Genomic DNA, 23021 nt, shown 5'->3' with positions numbered 1-23021 from the left:
GATTTCTTTGGCTTTGATATAAAAAATTAAGATAGAAGAAAAGTTCAAGCAACTAGCTGTCCTGGCCCACTGGTTCTCAAGGACATTGCACCTTGGAATCCCTGGGGAGCTGAAAACCACTGAGGTGGGGCTCCGCCTCCCTGGAGTCTCACTTGCATCTACTTGGGGCGTGGCCTGAGCACACTTCCCCTGTGATCCCAAGTGCCGCCAGGGGTGAGAACCACTGTCCCTGCTCATCTCTGCAAAACCCACTGCCTTCGAGTCGATTCCGACTCATAGCACCCCTACAGGACAGAGTAGAACTGCCCCATAAAGTTTCCAAGGAGCAGCTGGTGGGTTTGAACTGCCAACCTTTTGGTTAGCAGCCAAATGCTTACCCACATCGCCACCAGGGCTCCCTCCCATCCCTACAAAAGGAAGCAGACTCTTACCAGCTGAGTTGTCCATCGAATCAGCCCATCATATTCTCCAGAGAAGGGGTTAAAGTTACATTTTTTGTTTTAACTGGCAACCTTTTCAGTTTATGTCCACATATGTCATATTATGGAGCCCTGGTGGCACAGTGGTTAAGTGTTTGGATGCTAAGCAAAAGGCCAACAGTTCGAATCCACCAGCTGCTCTAGGCCACCCTATGGGGGCAGTTCTACTCTGTCCTATAGGGCTGCTATGCGTCAGAATTGGCTCAACAGCAACAGGTTTTTATATCATATTATACATCACAAAATAATAGGAACAACATCAGGGAAAAAATACATTACCATCCTGTTGAGCAGCTAGAAAGCTACGCAAAGAAGAAATTTGGAGCCTGATACTGGGAATAACGGTTTACATCCGAAGCCTCATTTAAAAAAAAAAAAAAAAAAAAAAACCAGCTTCAATAATCTCTATCCTGTCCAAATAGTTTTTTTTTTATAATTTATTTTATTTTCTGTTGCTGTTGAAAATACACACAGCAGAAACATACACCAATTCAAGTTTCTACATGCGCAATTCAAGCTGCGTAACTGTTCTCACCTCCTTCTGTGAGCTGAGCTGTTCCTCCCCTGTGAACATAAACTCGCTGCCTCCTCAGGTTCCCATCTAATCTTTCAAGTTGCCGTTGTCAATTTGATCCCATGCAGACAGATCTTACAAGAGTATAATAATGCTCAAGGCAGAATTCTTTATTAGTTAAACTACTCCCTTCCCGAATCGTTTTCATGCCACAGACTCACAGTGCAGGGGTGGGGTATCCAGTAGGCAAGGCAAGCACGGTGCGTACCTTGCTTACCAAATCCTCTGTAGCAGACAATTTAACTTCAGATCTCTAAGTCAGCACACGTAAGCCCAGGTTTACGCACGCTTACTGGGTCGTTCGCCCCTGTCAGGGACTGTAAATTCAAAAAGAGGTTTTGATTCTGTAGGAAGCTGCTGTGGGGCTGGGAGAGAGACAGATGCCAGCCATACCCAGAAGCAGAATCTTTGATGTGGTGAAAAAAATGTGAAATTGTTCACCACACATAATCTGGCCTCACGTAATCATTAGCAGAACCTGGTCTTGAAAACACGTCTTAATCATCCGAGGTTCTCTATGTTCAAAATTTATGGTCAAATTAATAACAGGAACAAAAAACCTAATTAAAAAAAAAAGGCAAAAGATCTGAACACATATTCTACAAAGAAGATACATGAATGGCAAATAAGCACATGAAAAGATACTCAATGCCATCAGTCCTTAGGGAAATGCAAATTAAAACCACAAAGAGAGGTACAACACACCTATTAGAATAGCAAGAAAAAGGAAAAAAAAAAAACTTGAGTATCAAGTGCAAAGCTACAAGATCCCCACACAGAGCTGCTGGAGAATCAACAATGGCACACAGGCTTTGCTCGTTTCTTATAAAGTACACAAGGAAGAAATAGCTGCTATTGAGTGAATTCATACAAGGAAGAAGTCCCATAATTCTCCAAAGGAAATACCAAGAAAAATGGTCAGGGGTACTTTATGTCCTCAGATGTCTAAGTATCACTGTTTGCAGTATGAGTTTAAAAAAAAAAAACAGGAATACAAATTTGTATTCAGATTTGGATACAAGGTGGAAGTAGGGAAGAGGTAAACACCCAGCTTCTCCCCTAACAGCTCTGCCTGGCACCTTTCCCTAGGTCTCCGCCCAGGTTTAGCAGGTCCAAGGGGAGGTGGGAGACATTATCCCCGGGAGCGATTTCCCTCAGGCCTGGTTTACCTTCCCTGCAAGCTGCAGCTCAAATCCTTACCTCCACCACTCCACCCAGCATGGTAGATGCTTGAGGGGTCACCTGTACGATCTGCTGCAGGATGCTGACATAGGTCTGAACTTCCAGAAGATTCTGTTGGGGGACGGAAAGCATTCTCATTAACACTTGAGCTGCCTGAGTTTTTCCTGATAACACTAGGAACCTAAAAGATGAATACTTTTCCTGTGTTTCACCATCACAAATAGGACAGACTGTGAACAAGATGACGATGAAGACGGTGAATCTGCTGCCACTTCCGGCCCCGCCCACCATGTGCTGTCCCTGCGGTGGATGGTTCGTATCTCGTTTAATCTTCACAAGAACCTTAGGGAGATGAATGAACTGAGGCTTGGTCTATTCTGGAGTCCCTGGATGGTGCAATGGAAACCCGGGTGGCGGAACGGTTAAGACCTACAGCTGCTAACCAAAAAGTCGTCAGTTTGAATCTACCAGGAGCTCCTTGGAAACCCTATGGGGCAGTTCTTCTCTGTCCCATAGGGTCGCTACGAGTCGGAATTTTTTCGGGTTTGCTTTTTTTTTTTGGTTTGGGTGGTGCCAATGGTTAACATGCTCAGCAGCTAACCAAAAGGTTAGAGGTTGAATCTACCCAGAGGTGCCCCAAAATAGTCTGTCAATCCTTCTGAAAAAGAACCATTAAAAGCCCTATGGTGTGTCTACTCTGACATGGATGGGGTCACCATGACTTAGAACTGACTCCCTGGCAACTGGTGGGATATACAGCCCATCAGTCACTGGTTGAAGGGGCAGTAATTCCCCAGCACTTCCCTATAAGGGGAGCCCTGGTGGTGCAGTGGTTAAGAGCTTGGCAGCTAACCAAAAGGTCAGCAATTCAAATCCACCAGCCGCTCCTTGGAAACCCTATGGGCAGCTCTACTCGGTCCTGTAAGGTCACTATGAGTTGGAATCAACTCGATGGCAAAGGGGTGTTTTTTTTTTTTGGATTTCGCTTTAAGATAGGGCAGCCATGGAGAAAGCCCTAAGGTGAAGAGATGCAGATGCTGACCACTGGAGGCAGGCCAGAGCCCGTGCAGAGGTAAACTGGCATCCAGGTCAGGAGCCCCCAGGTCAGCTGCACTCACTTAACCCATTTCAGAGATTCAGATGAGGCTCAGAGCTAGTCCACTCACCCTTGGTTATACAACTCCAGAATCTGAACTCAGATTTGACTCTGGCAGCCTTGGATTTTTCCAGTACACAGAGGCACCCCAAAGTTGGGAGAGGCGAGGAAGGACTCAGAGCACTACAGAGAGGAGGCTCCAGAATGCCACGTGTTCCCTTAATTAATCGGCTCAGAGGCAAAGCTGAAAAGCAGTGCGCCTGTATTCTCAGAGCTGAAACAGTCGACAGATTGTAGCTGAATCAATTGGTTCTACGTACAATTACTTTGCAAACGGTAAAGTCCTGTGTTAATATTAGTTCCAATACCACCCCCCAAAACATGTGCACATGTGTGTGCGTGTGCGTGTGCACATACACAAGGCGCTTGCCAACTCCAGCTGGCTAATTAAGTGCCGTCCAGTGACCAGCCCATCACCCATTTGGTTCAAGGGAAAATGCACTCAAAAAGGGAGCCCACTCTGCAGTCTCATTCATCGTTCAGCCCGAGTGGCCTGGCCTTGTCTGACCAAACCCAAACTCGATTTTTTCAGGGGGCTTCAGAAGGATCACAGTTACCTTTTTGAACCTGTCCTTTGCTGCAAAGATATCGTCCTGCAGAAACTGGGCTTCGATTTGAAGGCCAAGGTTATACAGTAAGCCTTCATCTGCTTCCTGTGATGAGAGAAAGAATCATGTATACAGCCTTGGAGGGTCCTACAGTGAAGGCATCAAGACACAGGCGTGCAATCAACCAGGTGCATGAGCACGCGAACCACCTGGGGGCCCTTCTAGCAAGGTGTCAGGTGAGCCCCTTGGCCCTGGTCTAAAATAGTAGATCTCAACTGTGGGTGGCTTTGTCCGCCAGCAGATATTTGGCAATGTCTGGAAACATTTTTCATTATCACAACGTGGGCAGTGGGCTGCTGCTGGTATCTAGTGGCTAGAGGCCAAGGATGTTCCTTAACATCTTAGAACACAGGCAGTCCCCAGGTTACGAACTAGATCTGTTCCCAAGTGTGTCTTTAAGTCAAATTTGTAGGTAAGTCGGAACAGATACATACAGTTCTTATTTAGCCTTATTTTAGTGCAAGAAAAGGCCAGAAGTCTTTTCAACGATTTAAAAGCTGTGCAAGTGAAGGTGACTGTGTTGAAGAATTTTTCGCGAGTACAGGTTGGTCCAATCATTTCAAAGTGAGCCAAATTTACGTAACATTAAAGGGCAAGTAGAAAAAATAAATAAATAAATCAGATGCTCGTAACCTGGGAACTTACTGCAGTCAGGACAGTCTCCCACAACAAAAAAATGACCCGGCCCAAAATGTCAACGGTTCTTGGGTTGAGAAGCCCTGAGCTAGAATGGTCAGAACCATACTATACACACCAATATTCACATATCTTAAAAATTACGTTACATCTGTATTTTTCTCTATCATCCCCAGTGAGCTGAGTTTCTTAGAGTTTACTAAATAGAGAGATAGTTTACCCTTTATACTAAAACCTTTGTTTTCATAGTTTTCTCCAAGAACTCTTGAACTTAACCTTAAGACCATGTATCTTTTAATACAAATGTGCATTTTTTAGCATGACTGCCATGTCAAATAGCATTTGTTCCTTTAAAGTTGTAAATGACATTTATACAGAAGGCTGAATTTTCTCACCAAACTTTTTTTTGAATTCTACTAAATATATACAGACATACTTCGTTTTATTGCACTCCACATTACTGTGCTTTGCAGGTATTCCATTTTTTATAAATTGAAGGTTTGTGGCAACCCTGCGCTGAGCAAGTCTATCGGCGCCATTTTTCCAACAGCACGTGCTCACTATATATGTCTCTGTGGCACACTTTGGTAATTCTTGCAATATTTCCCATTTCTTCATTATTATTTTTTTTTTATGGTATCTGTTACAGTGACATGTGATCAATGATCTTTGATGTTACTATTGTAATTGTTTTGGGGTGCCACAAATCGCACCCATATAAGATGGCGAACTTAATAAATGTTGTATGTTCTGACTGCTCCACCCGCCAGCCATTTCCCTGTCTCTCTCCCTCTCTTCAGGCCTCCCTATTCCCTGAGACACGATAACATTGAAATTAGGCCAATTATTTACCCTACAAAGGCCTCTAAGGGTTCAAGTGAAAGGAAGAGTCACACATCTCTCAATTTAAATCAAAAGCTAGAAATGATTAAGCTTAGTGAGGAAAGCATGTCAAAAGCTGAGAGGCCAAAAGCTAGGCCTCTTGCACCAAATGGTTAGTCAAGTTGTGAATGCAAAGGAAAAGTTCTTGAAGGAAATTAAAAATGCTGCTCCAGTGAATATACAAATGATAAGAAAGCGCAACTGCCCTCATTGCTGATGTGGAGAAAGTTTTAGTGGTGTGGATAGATCAAACCAGCCACAACACTCCCTTAAGCCAGAGCCTCATCGGAGCAAGGCGCTAACTCTCTTCAATGCTGTGAAGGCTGAGAGAGGTGAGGAAGCTGCAGAAGAAAAGTCTGAAGCTAGCAGAGGTCGGTTCCTGAGGTTTAAGGGAAGAAGCCGTCCCCGTAACGTAAAAGTGCAAAGTGGAGCAGCCAGTGCTGACGTAGAAGGTACGGTAAGTTCTCCAGAGGATCCAGCTGAGACAGTCGGTGAAGGCGGCTACGCTGAACAGCAGATATTCAGTGTGGACAAGACAGCCTCATACGGGAAGAAGATGCCGTCTCGGACCTTCACAGCTAGAGAGGACAGGTCAATGCCTGGCTTCAAAGCTTCAAAGGACAGGCTGACTCTCTTACTAGGGGCTAATGCAGCTGGTGACTTTAAGATGAAGCCAGTGCTCATTTACCATTCTGCAAATCCCAGGGCCCTTAAGAATTATGCTAAATCTACTCTGCCTGTGCTCTACAAATGGAACAGCAAAGCCTGGATGACAGCACATCTGTTTACAACGTGGTTTACTGAATATTCAGTTGATTTTTACTAACTTACTGACTTGTTAATAAGCATGATGAATGTTAGAAATGGTCTTTCACTAATAAAGGTAGATATACTCCCATCCACGAGTGAACACAGATAAGACAGTCAAAGTATATGGATTGGCCAGGATCTTTCTGACACACTCCAACCTTGCACTCACAGGTCAAGGTTCCAGGAGGCCTCTGACCAGTACTATGGCGAAAGGCGCTTGATTCCTTAATTGTTCCATAAAGGACCACTGGTGTAGGAAGATTTTTGATTGCTTGATGCTGACTACAAGGACATCAGAATTCTGACCCTGGACTATTGTAGCGTCTGCCTTGAGTGAACTTTTCATGCAAAGCGTTGTCTTAGCACCTAAAACAACTGAGAGCTGGGGCTTCGTGGAGCCTACAAAATAGGTTGTACGAACTTTTGGGGCCCTGCATCTGAAAAAATGTTCATTTAATAAATAGGCACCTGAGAATTCTGTTTAAAACTTCAGCAAGATTGTAGGGGAATAACTAGCCCTCACCCACCTCGAACTTCTACTTAACCTACCCAAAATAACTTAAGAGTTGTTTAAGATCAAATGGGCTCAAGTCAAGTTGCAACCATTAGGAGTGTATAGTCGGCTCTCCATACCCACGGGTTCTGCATGCTCGGATGGAAAAAACAAGGTGATGTGTAGGCAGGCCCTGCTGCGGCTCCTACCACTTCACAGACCCTCAGTCTCTCTCCAGCGCCCGCCGTCTGAGCACTGTTCTCCTCGTGTCTGACATGTAGTAGGTAGTGAGGACTACAACGGTTTCATCTCTACTGAACGCATACAGGCTTTTTTTTTTTCTCATCATTATTCCCTAAACAATATAGTATAACAACTATTTACACAGCATTTACTTTGTATTAGGTTTTATAAGTCATCTGGAGATGATTTAAAGAATACGGGAAGATGTGCCTAGGTTCATGGAAATACTATGCCATTTTATATAAGGAACTGGAGTAACCCCCATGGATACCAAGGGAAGACTGTCTCTTAAAGCATTCCTTTTTGCATAAGGTTCATGCAAGTAAAAATTAAATAAGTTATTCTAATATGGCACTGTCCCATAGAAGTATAGTGGCAACCTCAGACATCATTTTAAATGTTCTAGTAGGCACATTAAGGAAACAAAAAAGAAACGAGTGAAGTTAATTTTAATAATGTATTTCATTTCACCCAATATATCAAAAACACTATCATTTCATCATGTAATCAATATAAAAAGAAGACACTAACGAGGTATCTTGCCTTCTTTATACCAGGCCTTAGAAAGCAGGCACGTTTTACAAGTGCAGGCGCATCTCCTGTGGACTCTCCACATTTCAGCTGCCACACCTGGCTGGTGGCTCCCACACAGGGGAGCACAGATTTCCGGGATGAATTTTAAAGTGCAGTGGAATGTCTCATCGATCCGATCCTCGGTGTCTCTTCCAGGTTTCTGCTTCGGGGTGAATCACCTCAGCCTCTTAACCCTCTAATTTCCAGTTACCGAATCCTTCCTTCTGAAGACTCTGAAGCCCCTTCTTTTGGCACCAGGGACCCCAACACTGGGCGACCATGTAAGGAGCACAGAGGAGGGAACCAGTCATTTTTTTATTCTGATTCATGGCGACGCCATGTGTGTCAGAGTAGAACTGTGCTCCATAGGGTTTTCAATGGCTGACTTTCCAGAAGCAGATTGCCAGGCCTTTCATCCGAGGAGCCTCTGGGTAGACTTGAACCTCCCACCTTTCGGTTAGCAGCTTAGCACTTAATTGTTTGAACCACGCAGGGACTCTTCAGAGGAGGGAAAGACACCAAACCCAATGCTGGCTCCTCACCCAGGACCCCCTGGACTCTCCTGCCTGCTTCCTCAGAGACTGGACTCACTTCTCTGCCCTCGAGTCCAGCCTCTGCTGCACTGCCCTTTGGGAGAAGCAAGTGGTTGTGGGAGAATTGTTCTTTTAAAGAAATCCACACATGGTCTGAAGTGGTTTTTTGTTTGTTCATTTTAAATCAGAAGTGAAAGAATGGACCAAAGTACAAAAAGGCATTTTTCCAGGTACAGGGCTCCAAACTATCTGGGTTCTGTGACCCTAATGCCTTGCACCATGTTTTCTCCTATTGAAAACGGGTGATCGAGAGCTTGACATAACTGACACCATAATGATGCCCTAAGTAAACTCTAAGCATTTTTTACTGCACCAGCTGCACTGGTCTCTTCCAAAGGGGTGAGGAGCCCTCTCAGCTCCTATGGCCTTGGGCTCTCTCCTCTTCTTATCTCAAGAAACTGCCTTCAGCCTGCGAGATGGCAGCTCGGAAGCCTGGTGCTTTCGCTCTGCAACTTTCTTTCTTGCTCCTTATCTCAATCAGAGTGGATTTGGCAGAGCAGGTCCACTAGCCGAGAAATTCTTATGTAAGCTTTTTTCAGCCTGTTACAAAGATGCAGATTAGAGTCCAGATGTCCGACATGCATATCTTTAGTTTAATAAAGAGTTTCTTGCAGTTGTTTTGTGATGTAAAAGACTATCTGTGGGCTACGTGCTTAAAAACATTAGGTAATCCTGGCCAAAATGATATACAAGCTCCGATGTAAAAAGTGCTCTTCGGGACTCCACAGAGGCAGCCTGTGCTGCTGCCAGGTCCCCGGTGACGTATCATCTCCTGAGTAAACCTTCTCACTCTTTCCAACTTGGAGTCCTCTTCAGTGGCTCGGTTGCTCCAGGGCACAGACCCTAAGCGGGTAACAGCTCTAAACAAAGGTCAGCTCTAACTGTAGGTGTTTCACTTCTGGGCTCATTCGTCTGATTACTTAATCAGTCGCTGGCATTTCATGAACGCTGCCTTCAGGAGTTTACAATTCTTGGGGCTTAATGATGATGGGTCCCCAAATCCTGTGTCGCCACAGGGTCGGTTCCAAAGAGTTTAGAGTCTGGCTTCTTTGGGAACATGCACACCACCCACCCCTGGCCGATCAGCCCTCATTGATGACTCACGCCTGCAAACCAAGGCGCTCCTGCCCATGGGAAACTGGACAGGCCCGTTGGGAATCCTGGTGTCTGGCTTTTTGAACTATGCAGAATTATCACAGAAGCCCTAGTCAAGCCCCTTTCATGAGAGGAACAGTGGGAAAAACATAGCCCAGGTGTCTTTCCAGCAAAGGGAAAGGGCTGAAGAACCAGAAAAATCCTCGGTAATTTATAGACTCAAAGGGGGAACACCCAGGCCTCAGGCAGGGCAGGAGTCAAGGCGGTCCCAGGAATCTATGTAGCAGGAATCTACGTAGCAGGAATTAGTGACACTTCCCCCCAGAATTCCCCGGCTCCCAAAGGCTCCATCTCTACCTCAGAAATCGCATTTCCGGGAGACAGCTGCGAGTGGCCAGATGGGTCACGTGACCATCACTTTGCCGGAAGTCCCCACCAGGACCACAGTGCCGGGAAGGACAATCATCTCCACCCCTCTCAGGAGAAGTGGGTCGTTGTGGAAGTGATTCCCCACCCTGGGGATGCGGGCACCCCCTTTGAGAGGCATGGCCGAATTTGGGGTGGAGGAGGGGGGAGGTGAGGGGTGCCGACACTGAGCCAGTCGGTCCCTCTGGGCATTTTCCTGCCCCTCCCCCGCCCCCGCTTCTCTTCAGACTCTGGAGGGTGGGAGCGGGGCGGAGGATTCTTCATTACCTTAACTTTTACCAGAAATCCATCCACAGTTTATCCATAATTACTGGAGCTGAAGAACTGGAAACAGGGCTTCAAGAACCCTTTGTGTTATTCCTTATAAAAGGGTCAAACGCGCAGAATTTTAGAAACAGAAAGGATGCTAGAGGTCACTGGTCCTCAAACTTTTTTTAAGCCACAGGTGTCATTCTTCCCACACAACACCCCACGGAGCCAACATATGAAGGGGCAGGGCAGAGACGCTCCTCCTGAGGGGCATGACAGGGGACCACAAGCACTCCCTCCTGCCCAGCAAGCCTCTTTCCTCAGAGGCCTTCAAGCAATTCACTGGACCGAGGGCTCTGCCAAATGCACAAGAAAACCAGACTCTCATTTTACTGATGGGGAAGCGAAGGCCACACAGGTCAAGTGGGTTCAAGGTCCCAGTTAACGGCCTTGGTGGTTCAGTGGGAGAGCTCTTCCCTCACACGCGGGAGACCCGGGTTTGACTCCAAGCGAATGGGGCTCATGCGCAGCCATCGCCCGTCAGTGGAAGCTTGCATGTTGCTGTGATGCTGAACAGATTACAGCAGAGCTTCCAGACTAAGGTAGACTAGGAAGAAAGGCCGGGAAATCTACTTCTGGAAATGAGCCAATGAAAACCCAATGGTCACAAAGGCTCCATCGACAACCGATCACGGGGATGGCGCTGGATAGGGCGGTTTTTGTTCTGTTGTGCATGGGTTCACCATGAGTGTAAGCGAACTCCACAGCAGTTAACAACAACATAGCATTTAGCTACTTAACGGACGTTAATGAGAAAGAGTGGGGCTGGAATCTGTCTTGGGCTTCTCTCTCCTAGTCAAGAGTTGAGTGCTGAATCCTGACCCCATCGTTCGAGATGCCTGCCACTCCTCCCTACCTACCTTGTACTAACAAGTTCCTTCTGGGTCCCATCAGCCAAGCCTTTAAAACTCTAATTAAAAATTCCTGTGGAGAACTAGATGGTGCCCGGCTACAGCCAATGACTACCCTGACAGGGAACACAACAGAGAACCCCTGAGAGGCAGGAAAGCAGTGGGATGCAGACCCCAAATTCTCATAAAAAGACCAGACTTAATGGTCTGACTGAGACTAGAAGGACCCTGGAGGTCACGGTCGCCAGACCTTCTGTTACCCCAGGATGGAAACCATTCCTAAAGCCAACTTCAGACAGGGATTGAACCGGACTATAGGATAGAAAATGATATTGGTGAGGAGTGAGCTTCGTGGATCAAGCAGACATATGTGACTATGTTGGCAGCTCCTGTCTGGAGAGGAGATGAGAGGGCAGAGGGGGTCAGAAGGTGGCCAAATGGACACGAAAAGAGACAGTGGAGGGAAGGAGTGTGCTGTCTCATTACAGGGACAGCAACTAGTAGCAAGATGTACATAAATTTTGGTATTGAGAGACTGACTTGATTTGTAAACTTTCACTTAAAGCACAATAAAAATTAAAAAAAAGTTCTCGTGGTACTAAAAGGTCAGTTGACATTTGTCCTTAAAACAGGGACTCCACCAGATGCTTCTGCAAGCACGTTCCGTTGCTTCGAAGGCAATCCTCTGATAAAGCACCCAAACCCCGCAGAGGTGAGTCAGCGCCACTGGAATGCGCAGCTACTGACAAACCGAGAATTCATCCGGGAGGGTCTTCTTTTGTTTGCACCAGAACTCAGAAATGTGTGGCTGCTGTGTTTTTATTACGCTTTGGATGCTGTCAGCTGTATTTTCTAAAGCTCCACCAGCAGAAGCCTCTAGTTTTTCACAGTGAGACTCTGAGTCAACAGTTCAATTTTAGAAACATTGTCCAATACATCCCAAGCCTGGTATTTTGTATAGTCTACACGTAGACCAGTGGTGCTCACTGTGGTTCCTGACCATATCACCTGGGAACTAGTTAGAAATGCAAACTCTCTGGCCAATCCCAAACCAGCTAGAGCAGAATTTCTGGGGCGGGGCGGGGGGGTGTCCAGCAATCTGGCTTTAACACACCCTCCTGGTGATGCTGATATACATTCAAGTTTGAGAACCACTGGTCTAGACTAGTTACAACCACTTTTGAGAAAGGAATTGGAGAAATAACTAGAGTCCAATTAACCTTTAAAACTAGTCTCATCAGCCCATTCACAGGGATTCTAGAAAGACCATTTAAAACCCAACTGCTAAATAACGGTATTCAAGTTTATTAAGATATCTAATTAACTAGGATTTAATTAAAAAAAAACTTTTACTTCAACCATACATGTCAAAAACCCTTCCAAAAATGTTAAGGTCACCTTCCTTCTAGCTGCCAAGGCTGTCCTGAGGATCACATGGGCTAGTGCAGGGGCTGCCCCAGCTTTCTGCACCTGCATGCTGTGTTCAAGATTTCCGCCCTATGCCAGCACCACCTGTGCTATTATTCACCCTGTATTTTTATCTAAATTGACTCATTTTTACTTAGATTTATGTCAAAAGAAACTTTTTATGTCACCTGCTTTAAATAAAAGGTAACTGTAAGAATAAACTCACAACCATTAAACTGTCCTCCACGTACCACCTAAAAGCACCTCCCACCCCACCAGGTTACACACCTGCTTTGGGGAGAAAACGAGGCAGGCGTCTATCACGTCAAGTGCTCTGCAATAAGGATGGCAACCACCACACTCCAGGCAAGTCACAGACGTCACTGTCATTTAATTCTCACTAGACAGACTTCCACTCCTGTGTGGTGGGGGCTATTTATCCACAGATAAAGAAGCGGAGGCTCAGAGAATAAACGAATCATTTCTTTTATGAGGATCAGCACAAAGCTGGTTCCTATGAGGCAGAGGTTAAAGATGTCCCAAATGCCCAACTTTTCCAGGCTGCTGTCCCACTCCATCATCTCTAACATCAACTACTCCCTCTAGCCTCATTACTCTCCCTCCTGCCTTTGTGTTCCCTAGTTTCTCACAGAACTCACGGACCATATAAACGAAATGGCTCACAAGGTTTTGGAGGATGGCAAGCCCCAAATTCATGGGTCAGGCGTAGGCTTCTCCCCGGCCCTGAGTCTCTGCCAAAAGGCATTCAGCTTTCTTGCTCCGAGGTCCGGGAAGCCCACTGCGCCATCTCCTGCTGGTCTCGCCTTCCTTGGTGGTGGTGGGCTCTCCTTTTTGCTCTGGAATTGGCTCTTTTAAGGCAAAACTGAACAATCCCCTTGGTAGGTCACAATTACCCCATCACACTACCACCTGGTTGGGAGTTATAAGACCATGGCTATAAAGCCCACAAACAAAGGTAATTAATCTATCACACAGAGATAAAGCAATTTGCCCAACGTTCTGCAGTGGCATGAGGATCCTATTAAAAGGCTTCACTCTTGTTTGCACTGAGCAGCTCATTTGTGGAAAGTAGGATCCTCCTTTGGACCCAGGAAACAGCCATGTCCATTCCTTGTGCTGGCTCTCACCCATGTACTGGATAGTATCTTTCCCAGAACCTTCGTGATATTCTTACGGGGCTGATAACTCTGCGTCACAAATATACGTGAAAGCATTGTAGCCATTTTTTTCTGGGTGGTGAAACTGTGGATGCCCTTTCCTCATTTGGAGCCCTGGTTAAGAGTTCCGCTGCTAACCAAAAGGTTGGCAGTTCGAATCCACCAGCCACTCCTTTGAAACCTTATGGGGCAGATCTGCTCTGTCCTAGAGGGTCGCTATGAGTTTGAATTGACTCAACAGCAATGGGTTGTTGCTTTTTTTTTTTTTTCTTGTTTTTCATTACCTGTATTGTCTTTTTTTCTACTGAGAGTATGTATTATAGAAGGTTGGAGCTTGATTTTAAATTCAATGTCACTTTGCAACAATGGTAAAAAGAACTACGTTCCTTCTCCTTCTTCTTTGAAGAGTAAACAAGATGGCACTGGTGTGAGTAATAAACTTAGAGGTAGTCCAGAGAAAGCCCTCCTTGCAGTAAGGATAAATACTCAGAAAGCAAAACAGTGGTGGTGTTGGGGGTGCAGTGTTGGGAAGCGGGTGTTGAGAGGGGTTGAGTTAGCATCTAAGTGAAGGATAGTAGATATATAAATCCTTGAAGGTGGTAGTTTGTGGACAAGATGGCAGCTCCATCTCGCAACCTGGAATCACCACCAAAAGCAAGAATGGGGACAAGCTACTAGCATTCAGCTGAACAGCTGGGAGGTATAGGATGTTAAGGCCAAAATCTCAGTTCAGCCTTCCAACAGGATTTAGGGACCCATCTCTACCCAGAGGCCAACCACTGAGCCTTGGCACACTCTCATAGCCACCTGTATGTTTGTATCTAGGGGGCTCATGTGTGCCAGCTGGCCAGAGACAGCCCCAGTTTATGCCAACTGACCTGTGTAGTTATTGACAGCACCCCTTTCACACAAGTGTCCTGGCTTGGATGATACATTATACACTCACCCAGGTAAAGGCACAGAAGCATCGTGCAGTAGGTAACATGGGGAAGGCGAAATTTGGTCGTCCTTGATTCTAGTTCTGACTTTCCCACCAACTAGCAGAATAGCCCTAGACAACAAAGACTGGACAAAAGCCAGGGATGGCAAACATCTTGAACTCACCCTGGCTGTCTGAAATGGTTGCCTGGAGGTCTTTGTGCAGAACTCAAAGGCAACATCTAGGCATAGCAGGAAAGGGTGAATTTTATTGGCAATTCTGAATGCTGAATTTTGTCAGCAATTCTGATGAGGTTATAGGCATAAGGATGGTAGACCCTGTGCCTTAAATAAGCAACTTTTCAACTAAACAGTCCCCACGGGCCCTTCCACTCCAACATTTGTGCTCTGAAATGAACAGAAATGAGTTATGCTTACAGCCATTTGCCATCCCTGGTTTTGTCCAGCCTCTGTTTTCCAGGATTATTCAGCTATTTGGTAGTCAAATTCTCCAGGCTAAAGCAAAAAAATCCCATCAGTTAGGATGACAATGGAGGATCTGAAGAAGGAAACTGCCCCTGCAAAGGACCCCACACACCCCTGCTAGAGGGCCTCTGGCAAGAAGCTAAGAATGCTGATGGTCCCCCTGTGGCTACTTTTTATGCTCCAGGAGAGGGGAACTTGAGAGGAAATGAAAACTTCTTCCTCTGTTCACTTCAGAGTTTTCCTATGGAGACAATCACTGGATTCAAATAACCAACCACTGCCCAAAGCAAGATCCTCCCTAAGTTTGGTGTTTGGTGCCAGTATGTCTGAATGGTAAAGTACCAGCTGGCCATCGTACTGCTGGCATGTTTTGGCAGTCTTTTATCTTTTTTTTTTTATCGTTAGCTGCCTTCGAGTCGCCCCCAATTCATGCGACCCCATGCACAACAGAATGGAACACTGCCCAGTCCTGCGCCATCCCCACGATCAGCTGCAGATGGGTCTACTGTGATCCATAAGGTCTTCGCTGGCTCATCTTCAGAAGTAGATCATCAGGCCTGTTTTTGTAGTCCGTCTGAGTCGGGAGGCTCCACTAAAGCCTGTTCAGCATCATAGCAACACGCAAGCCTCCAGTGACAGACAGGTGGTGTCTGGGTATGAGGCCCACTGGCTGAGATTCCAACCCAGGTCTCCTGCATAGAAGGTAGGAAGCCTACCACAGAACCACCACTGCCCCATTTTGGCAGCTTAACATCACCAATAGGCCTAACAGACATATTTCTATCATGAAACCATGTGTACTGTGTTAGAAGGGTGTATGTGCATCTGTGTATGGGTGGGTGAGTTCACGCACAAAGATGTAGTTGAAGTTAAGACGAGAGTGACAGCTAAAGAAACTGGCAAATCCTAAAGTGACACAAAGAGAAGGTGTAAGAAACAATCATTTCACCCATTTAGTTTGACCCTGGTAATTAACCTACGTAAATCCAGGATGTGTTCAGCTCACCTTGTTAAGCCGTTCAAGCATTTCTTTTAGCAGCAGCTGACATTCACACTCATTTTCATACCTGAAATCAGATACATAAATAAGAGTTGGGCAGCTTCTGTGATTTCGAATGTGTTGATCATATAACGAGCATGCAATTGTTCTAAGATGAGAATTACACCCTCTCCTTTAAGGCTGAAGTGACAAATTCTTCACTTTAAAGCAGTGAGTAATGCTGAATTTCCTAGCCCTCTACTTTCCAACCTTGCTCACATCACGGTGCGCGGAGAAAGGGATAGTATTTGCATGGTACATGGGGTCATTGGAAGCAGTATACTCTGTCCTATAGGGTTGCTATGAGTCAGAATTGACTCTACAGCAACAGGTTTTTGTTTGTTTGTTTGTTTGTTTGTTTTTGAAATGGACCAGGAATCTACAGCCTGGGGGCCCTAGCCCCCGGCCCCACTCTGCCTTTCACCCTACCCACCAGCAGCCCAGCCATCCTGATGATGGGGAAATCCTTTCCTGGCACACCTGGAACCCAGTGCAGCATTGAAGCAGAGACTGGGAGGTGGCCCTACACGGCCTACAGCAAACACACTAATCTGACATCTGTGTGGATTTCCTACACTACTTTCTTTACTGATACATGTAACATAGGTCAGTTTTTCTGGATTACGTCATTTAATCTCACAAACCCTGTATGAGAGCAGTTATTGTTATGCCTGTGTTAAAGGTAAGAAAATGGAAACTAAGAAATTTGTCCAAGGCCTCAAGCAGATGCTGTCAGCACTTCGCCTGCACACCAGAGGCTTTCCTCTGGGCCAATGAGCAGAGCAGGCTGGACTCACCAGACAGGCAGTGCCCCTGGGAGCAGCCCTCAGCCTCTGAAGGATGGGGAGTTGGCACGTGAATACCCTCGCTCCCTTGCCCCTTAGTTGGGATTACTGAGAAGTACTTTACACTGGCTCTAAGAGCCCCCGCAGGTTAGTCTGCAGTTGCCCACGATGGTCACTCACTTGAAAATGCACTCAGTACTAGCTGCCTCCCCTTCTCTGTCTCATTTCCCCTCTACCCTACTGGTGCTCTGAGGCCATCTGCCAAGTAAGCCACTTGTCCTCAAATCTCTGTTTCAGGGTTGGCTCCTGGAGGGCCCCAAACTACAAGAGCAGTGGAGTCAAAATTCGAACTTGTCTGACACCAAACCTGTGTTCTAACAACCACACCAAATTGCCTCAATAGAGCAGGAAAGCCCCCAAATTTAAACATACACAAGATTAACAGAAGCAACAGATACTAGGAGCAGGTGTATTTTTTCTTCTAGTTAATTTCTTTCCTTGACTTCTAGAAAATGATAGGGATTATTCTGATCAGATCAAGGGTTTACTTTGGGCATTTCACCCCCTCAAGAAAGACAGAAGGCCCTTTCCAAATGACCCCTCCCCTCCTCCCTATACATAAACCAAAAAACCAAACCCAGTGCCGTCGAGTCAATTCCAACTCATAGAGACCGATATATAGCACCCCAATATCCATTCTTCCCTTCTTCCACAGGGTTAGAACTCTTGATGTTTGGTGGGAACATGGCTGCCTCGAAATGAGACCACATTTTCCAGCCTTCCTTGCAGCTAGGTGTAAACTAAGTCCTGACCAATGGGATGTAACCATAAGTCTGTGTGGCAGTTTCCAGAAACCTTCTGTAAGAGATGGTATAGGTGTGCCCTTTGCCTCTTTTTCCCTGCCTCTCTTCCGCATCTCTCCCTCTACCCTACAGGCTGAAACATGGATGCTGTCAAATACTACAGAGCACCATACTAAACTCTCCCAGACCTTTCACAGAGAGAAACAGACTTCCATCTTGGATAAACCACTGTTGCCAAGTTTATGTCATCTGCAGTTGAAACGAATCTTAGTTAACACTCAGCCCAACCAACAAGGCATAGCTTTAGGTGCCCGTATTCACAAATGAGAAAAGTATTAGAACTGTGTCCTCAGAATAAAAGTGCTGAACTCAGCAGAGGATAATCAGGATTGTGTGCACAGTTTTAAAGCCACCTAAGAAGTAGTTACAGCCAGTAAGCAAAACATACTTGCACAACCTGTACATTTCACACCAGGATGTCACACTTAGCCGTTTCTTTTGTGTGCAGCCCTAATGGAGCCAGAAATTATTTTTATGTACATAATTAGCTTTGAGAATAAAACTTTTAACAAAATCTAATTTTCTCATTGCTCTTCCCTGCTAGAAACATCTAAGAGTCCCTGTAGCTGAAAAAAGTTTGATAAATAATACACTAAAATGATACCACGCATAATATCCACGCTATAACAAGTCTGTATATTATGTTAAATACAAGTGATTTCATTACAAAGAATTCACGGTAAGAATTCATACAAACCAAAAAAAGCTATTGGCCATCAAGTCAATTTCAACTCATAGCGACCCTACAGGACATAGTAAAACTGCCCCACTGGGTTTCCAAGGAGCAGCTGGTGGATTCAAGCTGCCGATCTTTTTGTGAGCAGCCAAAGCCCTTAACCACTATGCCACCATATAGTCATAAATATTCATGTTAATAAATACATAAGGAAGCTCATTAAAAAACACTTGGGCCTCAATTATCTAATTGTCTTAAATAAATTATCTGTGGTTTTCAGTAATCTTGTAATTGACTATTCATTGTAGTTTGGTACTTTTATTTATGTTTTAGTTCTTGTCTTATTTAGCCTTTGTTTGATTTTCTGAAGACCTGATTTTTGAAATTATTCAACTACCCAGGTAGAGAATATGCCTAAATGCCTAATGCCAAAATACAACCAAGGCTGCGTACACCTTCCCATTTCTGCATTATTTTCACCTGGTTTGACTAGTCATCAATTCACCTCTGAAATGTAAATCCTAACTCAGTACGTGTGCATGGGTGCATGTGTGTGCACGTGCACGTGTGATTTTTATAATAAATTACAAGTCCCACTACCAAAATATCAAACCTCTGGAATGCAGCAGTGGGAGGGAATAAATTAAAGGAAATTTTTACATAAGTCGCAGAACCTGAAGAACTGCTCTGTGATGGGTATTTAGCTCAGAACCAAGTGAAATCAAGCAAAGACAGGAAAAACTCAACCGGGCCATTCCATCAAAGAGGGCTCAGGAGAGTCACGCTTGCCCAGCCTACTCACAGCAGACCCTGGCCCAGTGACCACCTAAAGACAGTTTCGGACCTAGGGTATCCTGAGAGCTGCCCCGGGTGTCTGAACCAGGTCCGCCTCCCTTCACTTGGGAGAACATGTGCTTCAGCTGAATGTGGTCCTATCTCCAGGCATCGCTCCACAAGAGTCCAAGAACAGCCTCTCTGCAGGACATGCTGTTCTGGAAAAAATAAGTGCCCCGGGCAAGAAAACTCAAGTTCAAGCCTTACCGCCCACAGGCCCTCTCCAAGTCTCCGCTGCCCCATGAAGGGGATTTCCAGGTCCCTCTTCCAGCTCCAAACCTGTCTCTGTGAATCAAAAGCCAAAAGGCGGATGGGAACTAAATCATCAACGAATACTATTTGATAAATGTGCTCCGTGTACTATGTTGAATAGCCTGCTGAAAATTGGGTTTGAATATGTGGAACTTAAACAAGTTTGGAGAGGACACTCTGGGGACTCTAGGCTAGGGGTCCCCTAACCTGACTGTGCACTGTAATTACCCACAGAGCTTGTTAAAAATTAAAATTCCTAGATGCCCCACTTGAGGTCCAGGGTAGGGCCTGGACATCTGTATTTTCTAAAATCAAACTAATTTACATAATCCTAAATGGATATATCTCTTACATGGCTAAGCAATTTTTTAAAGATATAAAAATATGTACAGTTAAAAGTCTCCCTCCCACCTCTGTCTCCATCTGCCCAGCTCCTGCTCCATTCTCCTGCACAGACAGCCAGTGTCATTATTTTTGTGTGTGTGTGTCCAGCAATTCTTTACCCTTACGCAAGCAAAAAAAAAAAAAACTTTTTTTTTATTCTTTCCCCCCTTTCTTCTTTAAATAAATGATAACATACTATTCCTTTTTACAACCACATAGTATTCCATTGCATGGATGAACCAGGTCTGTATGGCCCGTCTCCTACTAATGGGCATTTAGGTTCATTCCAGACTTTTGCGAAGGCAGACCTGTTGGAGGGTATCTATAGGGTAAATTCCTTGGTGGCACTGCTGAGTCAAAGAGCACATGCATGTATAACTTTAAAAGATGTTAACAATTGCTGAGCATGCTTTTTGTCTTTTTTAACAATTCCTTGGGTGATTTTAACCCCGAGTTCGGACGATGGGGAGGAGGGACAGTGCCCTGGCGCAGTGCTTCTTAAACACTGTTGTTTAATTTCTTAAACCAGGAATCACCTCTGGATCTTGTTAAGAATGCAGATTCTGACTCAGGTGTTCTGGAAAGTGCCTGAAGGTTCTGTATCTCTAACAAGTTCCTAGGTGATGCTGGTGCTGCTGGTCCACGGACCATACTTTGGAATAGCAAGACCCTAGAGGACACATTACAATATAATTTCCAGGTGTCAGCTGTGATATGATAAAAAGACAATTAATTAGACTAGCATGCCCAGGACTGGAATTCCAGTCCACGTGCAGCAATTTATTAGCTGAGTGATCTTGCCCCAAATCCCTGGTTTTCTGAGCTTCAATCCCCTAGTCCGTAAAATAGGGGCAGTGCTGTCTATAATAGGATGAAGCTGTGAGGATTAAATATGTATGAAGGGCAAAAGACACTGTGCTGAGCAAAAGGAGCCAGACATATAAGCTTGCATACTCTAAGATTCCATTTTTGAAAGCTTCAAAGGAGCCGTGTGGTACAATGGTTAAGTGCTTTGCTGCTAACCAAAAGGTTGGCAGTTCGAACCCACCCAGCAGCTGGAACCCATCCAGCGGCTCCCCAGGAGAAACACCTGGTGATCTGCTCCCATGAAGATTACAACCTAGAAAACCCTATCGGGCAGTTCTACTCTGTCACATGGGATCACAATGAGTGAAAACCCACTGCGGGGTACCTAACAACAACAGAACAGACTAAATTAATACATGGCGATAGAAATCAGAACACTGAGGGCCTGGGGGCGGGGGGCTGACGGAAAAAGGGCAGGAGGGAACTTTCTGGGGTAGTGGAAGTATCTCGCTTGTTTTGCTGGTACAAGAGTATACACATTTGTCAAAACTCATTGAACTATGAACCTAAAATCTGCATTTTATTGTATGTAAATTATACCTAGATTTTAAAAAATGCGTTAAAACTTAAATGACACCATTTCATATATGAAAAAAAAATTTTTTTTTTCATATAAAGGGACTTTGTAATCTGTGAAATATCCTCAAAATGGAAGCTAGTCTTATCTTAAGGAACTGTGCCACGTGCACGTCTTCGGAAGGGATAAGATCGTCAGCGCCAGGAGACCAGAGGCGGTCCTCCAACGCTGGTGACAGCGTGCTCCCGGACCCGCCAACGCCCTGCCTCAGTTTCCCCCCACCACCAACGCTTACTTGCACCGGAACTCGTCGAGCGCGCGCTGCGCCTCGGCGCCCTGGCGCTCCAGCCGCGCGCGCTCGGCCGCCAGGTCCCGGACGCGCTGGCGGTTGCCCTCGACTTGGCGGGCGAGGGCCTCCTCGGGGTCGGGCAGGTCGCCCAGGCACCGGAAGGCATCCAGCTGCCGGCGGAGGACGGCGTGGCGCTGCTCGAGAGCGCGGGCCCGCTGCACGTAGGCAGCCACGCGCTGGCCGAGCCCCTGCAGCGCCGCCAGGCTCTGCGCCGCGCCTGCGCCCGTGGCCAGGCCGTCGGGCTTCGGGGAGCGCGGCGCCTCCTCGGAGCGCCTGTACTGCTCCTTGAGGGTCTGGAAGACGTAGCTGCGCCTGTACATGTTCCTCGGAGTGCGCAAAGCCGCCCCTCCACGAGGCCCCCGCAGGCCAGCAACCTCCTAAATAAATGTCGGGGGACCCTGGCGCATCGCTGGGACGTTCTAGAACCGATCAGCTGCTGAGCTCAGCTCCGCACTATCCCCAGGCTGAGAAAGAATAAAAGAGCCGCGCGCCTGCTTTTGTGGGCTAGATTAGCAGACCACAAAAGCTCTGGGGTCGGAAGGTTAAATTCGTCAATGAGCTCTTTGTTCGGTGAGGGTTAAGGCCTGTGGCTTTATGATTGAATGGAGGGTCAGGAGGGCAAGAGAGCCTGTGTCTGTGTGTGTGTGTAAATATACACAGCAAAACCTACACCTGTTCAACAATTTTTACACGTACAGCTGTTTGACAGTGGTTACATACTCACCTATGGCACCATTCTCTCTATCTATGCCCATATTTAACCACCATTAACTTGGACTCTGCGCCTTTGAAAGTTCTTGTCTGTGTTTTAGACTTACTCTTGTCTATTTAATCTCATACAGATAATTCTTTTAAAAAGCACAATTCTCAAGATAAACATTCTTTATGACATGAGCTAAATAGTTTAAAGATGACTACATGGGATAGTTTCTGTTCAAAGCTTAAAAGTTGTTCCCAGGCAATAGATTTGAGGGGTCCTCCAGTCTCAGTGTATTCAGTGAGTCTAGTTTTCAGTAAGAATTTAAAGTTCTGTTGAGCATTTTTCCTCCTTTTGATCAAGATACAACCACTGAGTCCTTGATCAGAACGTTCAGTAGGGGTGGCCAGACACCAACCATTTCTTCTGGTCTCATGGCAAAGGAGGTAGTAGTTCATGGAGGCAATTAGACTTTCTCAAATTCCTGGGTCTCCTTCATCCTCTGTTGCTGCAAACAAAGAGTTACCAATTTGTTGTATCTTGGGCGGCTGCTCGGAAGCTTTTAAGACCCCAGACACTACACACTGAACTAGGAGGTATGACAGAAACTCTAAATACAGTATTGGGCCAAACCTTTGATATAACTATTCACTTGAGGTGTTTATTTGTATTTATGTAATATCAACAGGTACAGCCTTTCTTTCCTTTTTTTTTTTTTTTTTTTTGGCGTCTGTCTTAGTTGTAAAGTTATATACAGTAATCTATTTGCCATTTAAGGAGCCCTAGGGGCGCAATGATTAAAGAGCTAGGCTGCTAACTGAAAAGGTCAGTTTCGAACCTGCCAGCAGTTCCACAGGAG

At 45.7% G+C, this 23021-nt stretch overlaps 1 protein-coding gene across 2 annotated transcripts in view; it reads right to left on the bottom strand.

Annotated features, from left to right (window-relative positions):
* The window catches only part of BFSP1 (beaded filament structural protein 1), a 48460-nt gene extending 26675 nt beyond the window's left edge, over positions 1 to 21785 (bottom strand). For both annotated transcript variants that reach the window (XM_003411412.3, XM_064275758.1), the window contains exons 1-4: positions 21412 to 21785; positions 15906 to 15966; positions 3949 to 4044; positions 2254 to 2346 (exon numbers count right to left, since the gene is read on the bottom strand). In XM_003411412.3, coding sequence (XP_003411460.2) covers positions 2254 to 2346; positions 3949 to 4044; positions 15906 to 15966; positions 21412 to 21785 — 624 coding nt within the window. The remainder of the gene's footprint in view (positions 1 to 2253; positions 2347 to 3948; positions 4045 to 15905; positions 15967 to 21411) is intronic.
* Positions 21786 to 23021: the final 1236 nt, after the last annotated feature.

Source organism: Loxodonta africana, chromosome 24 (genome assembly GCF_030014295.1).
Source record: "Loxodonta africana isolate mLoxAfr1 chromosome 24, mLoxAfr1.hap2, whole genome shotgun sequence".
NCBI lineage: Eukaryota > Metazoa > Chordata > Mammalia > Proboscidea > Elephantidae > Loxodonta > Loxodonta africana.
The sequence above is the reverse complement of the archived record's forward strand: the minus strand, read 5'-3'. Positions and strand labels throughout refer to the sequence as shown.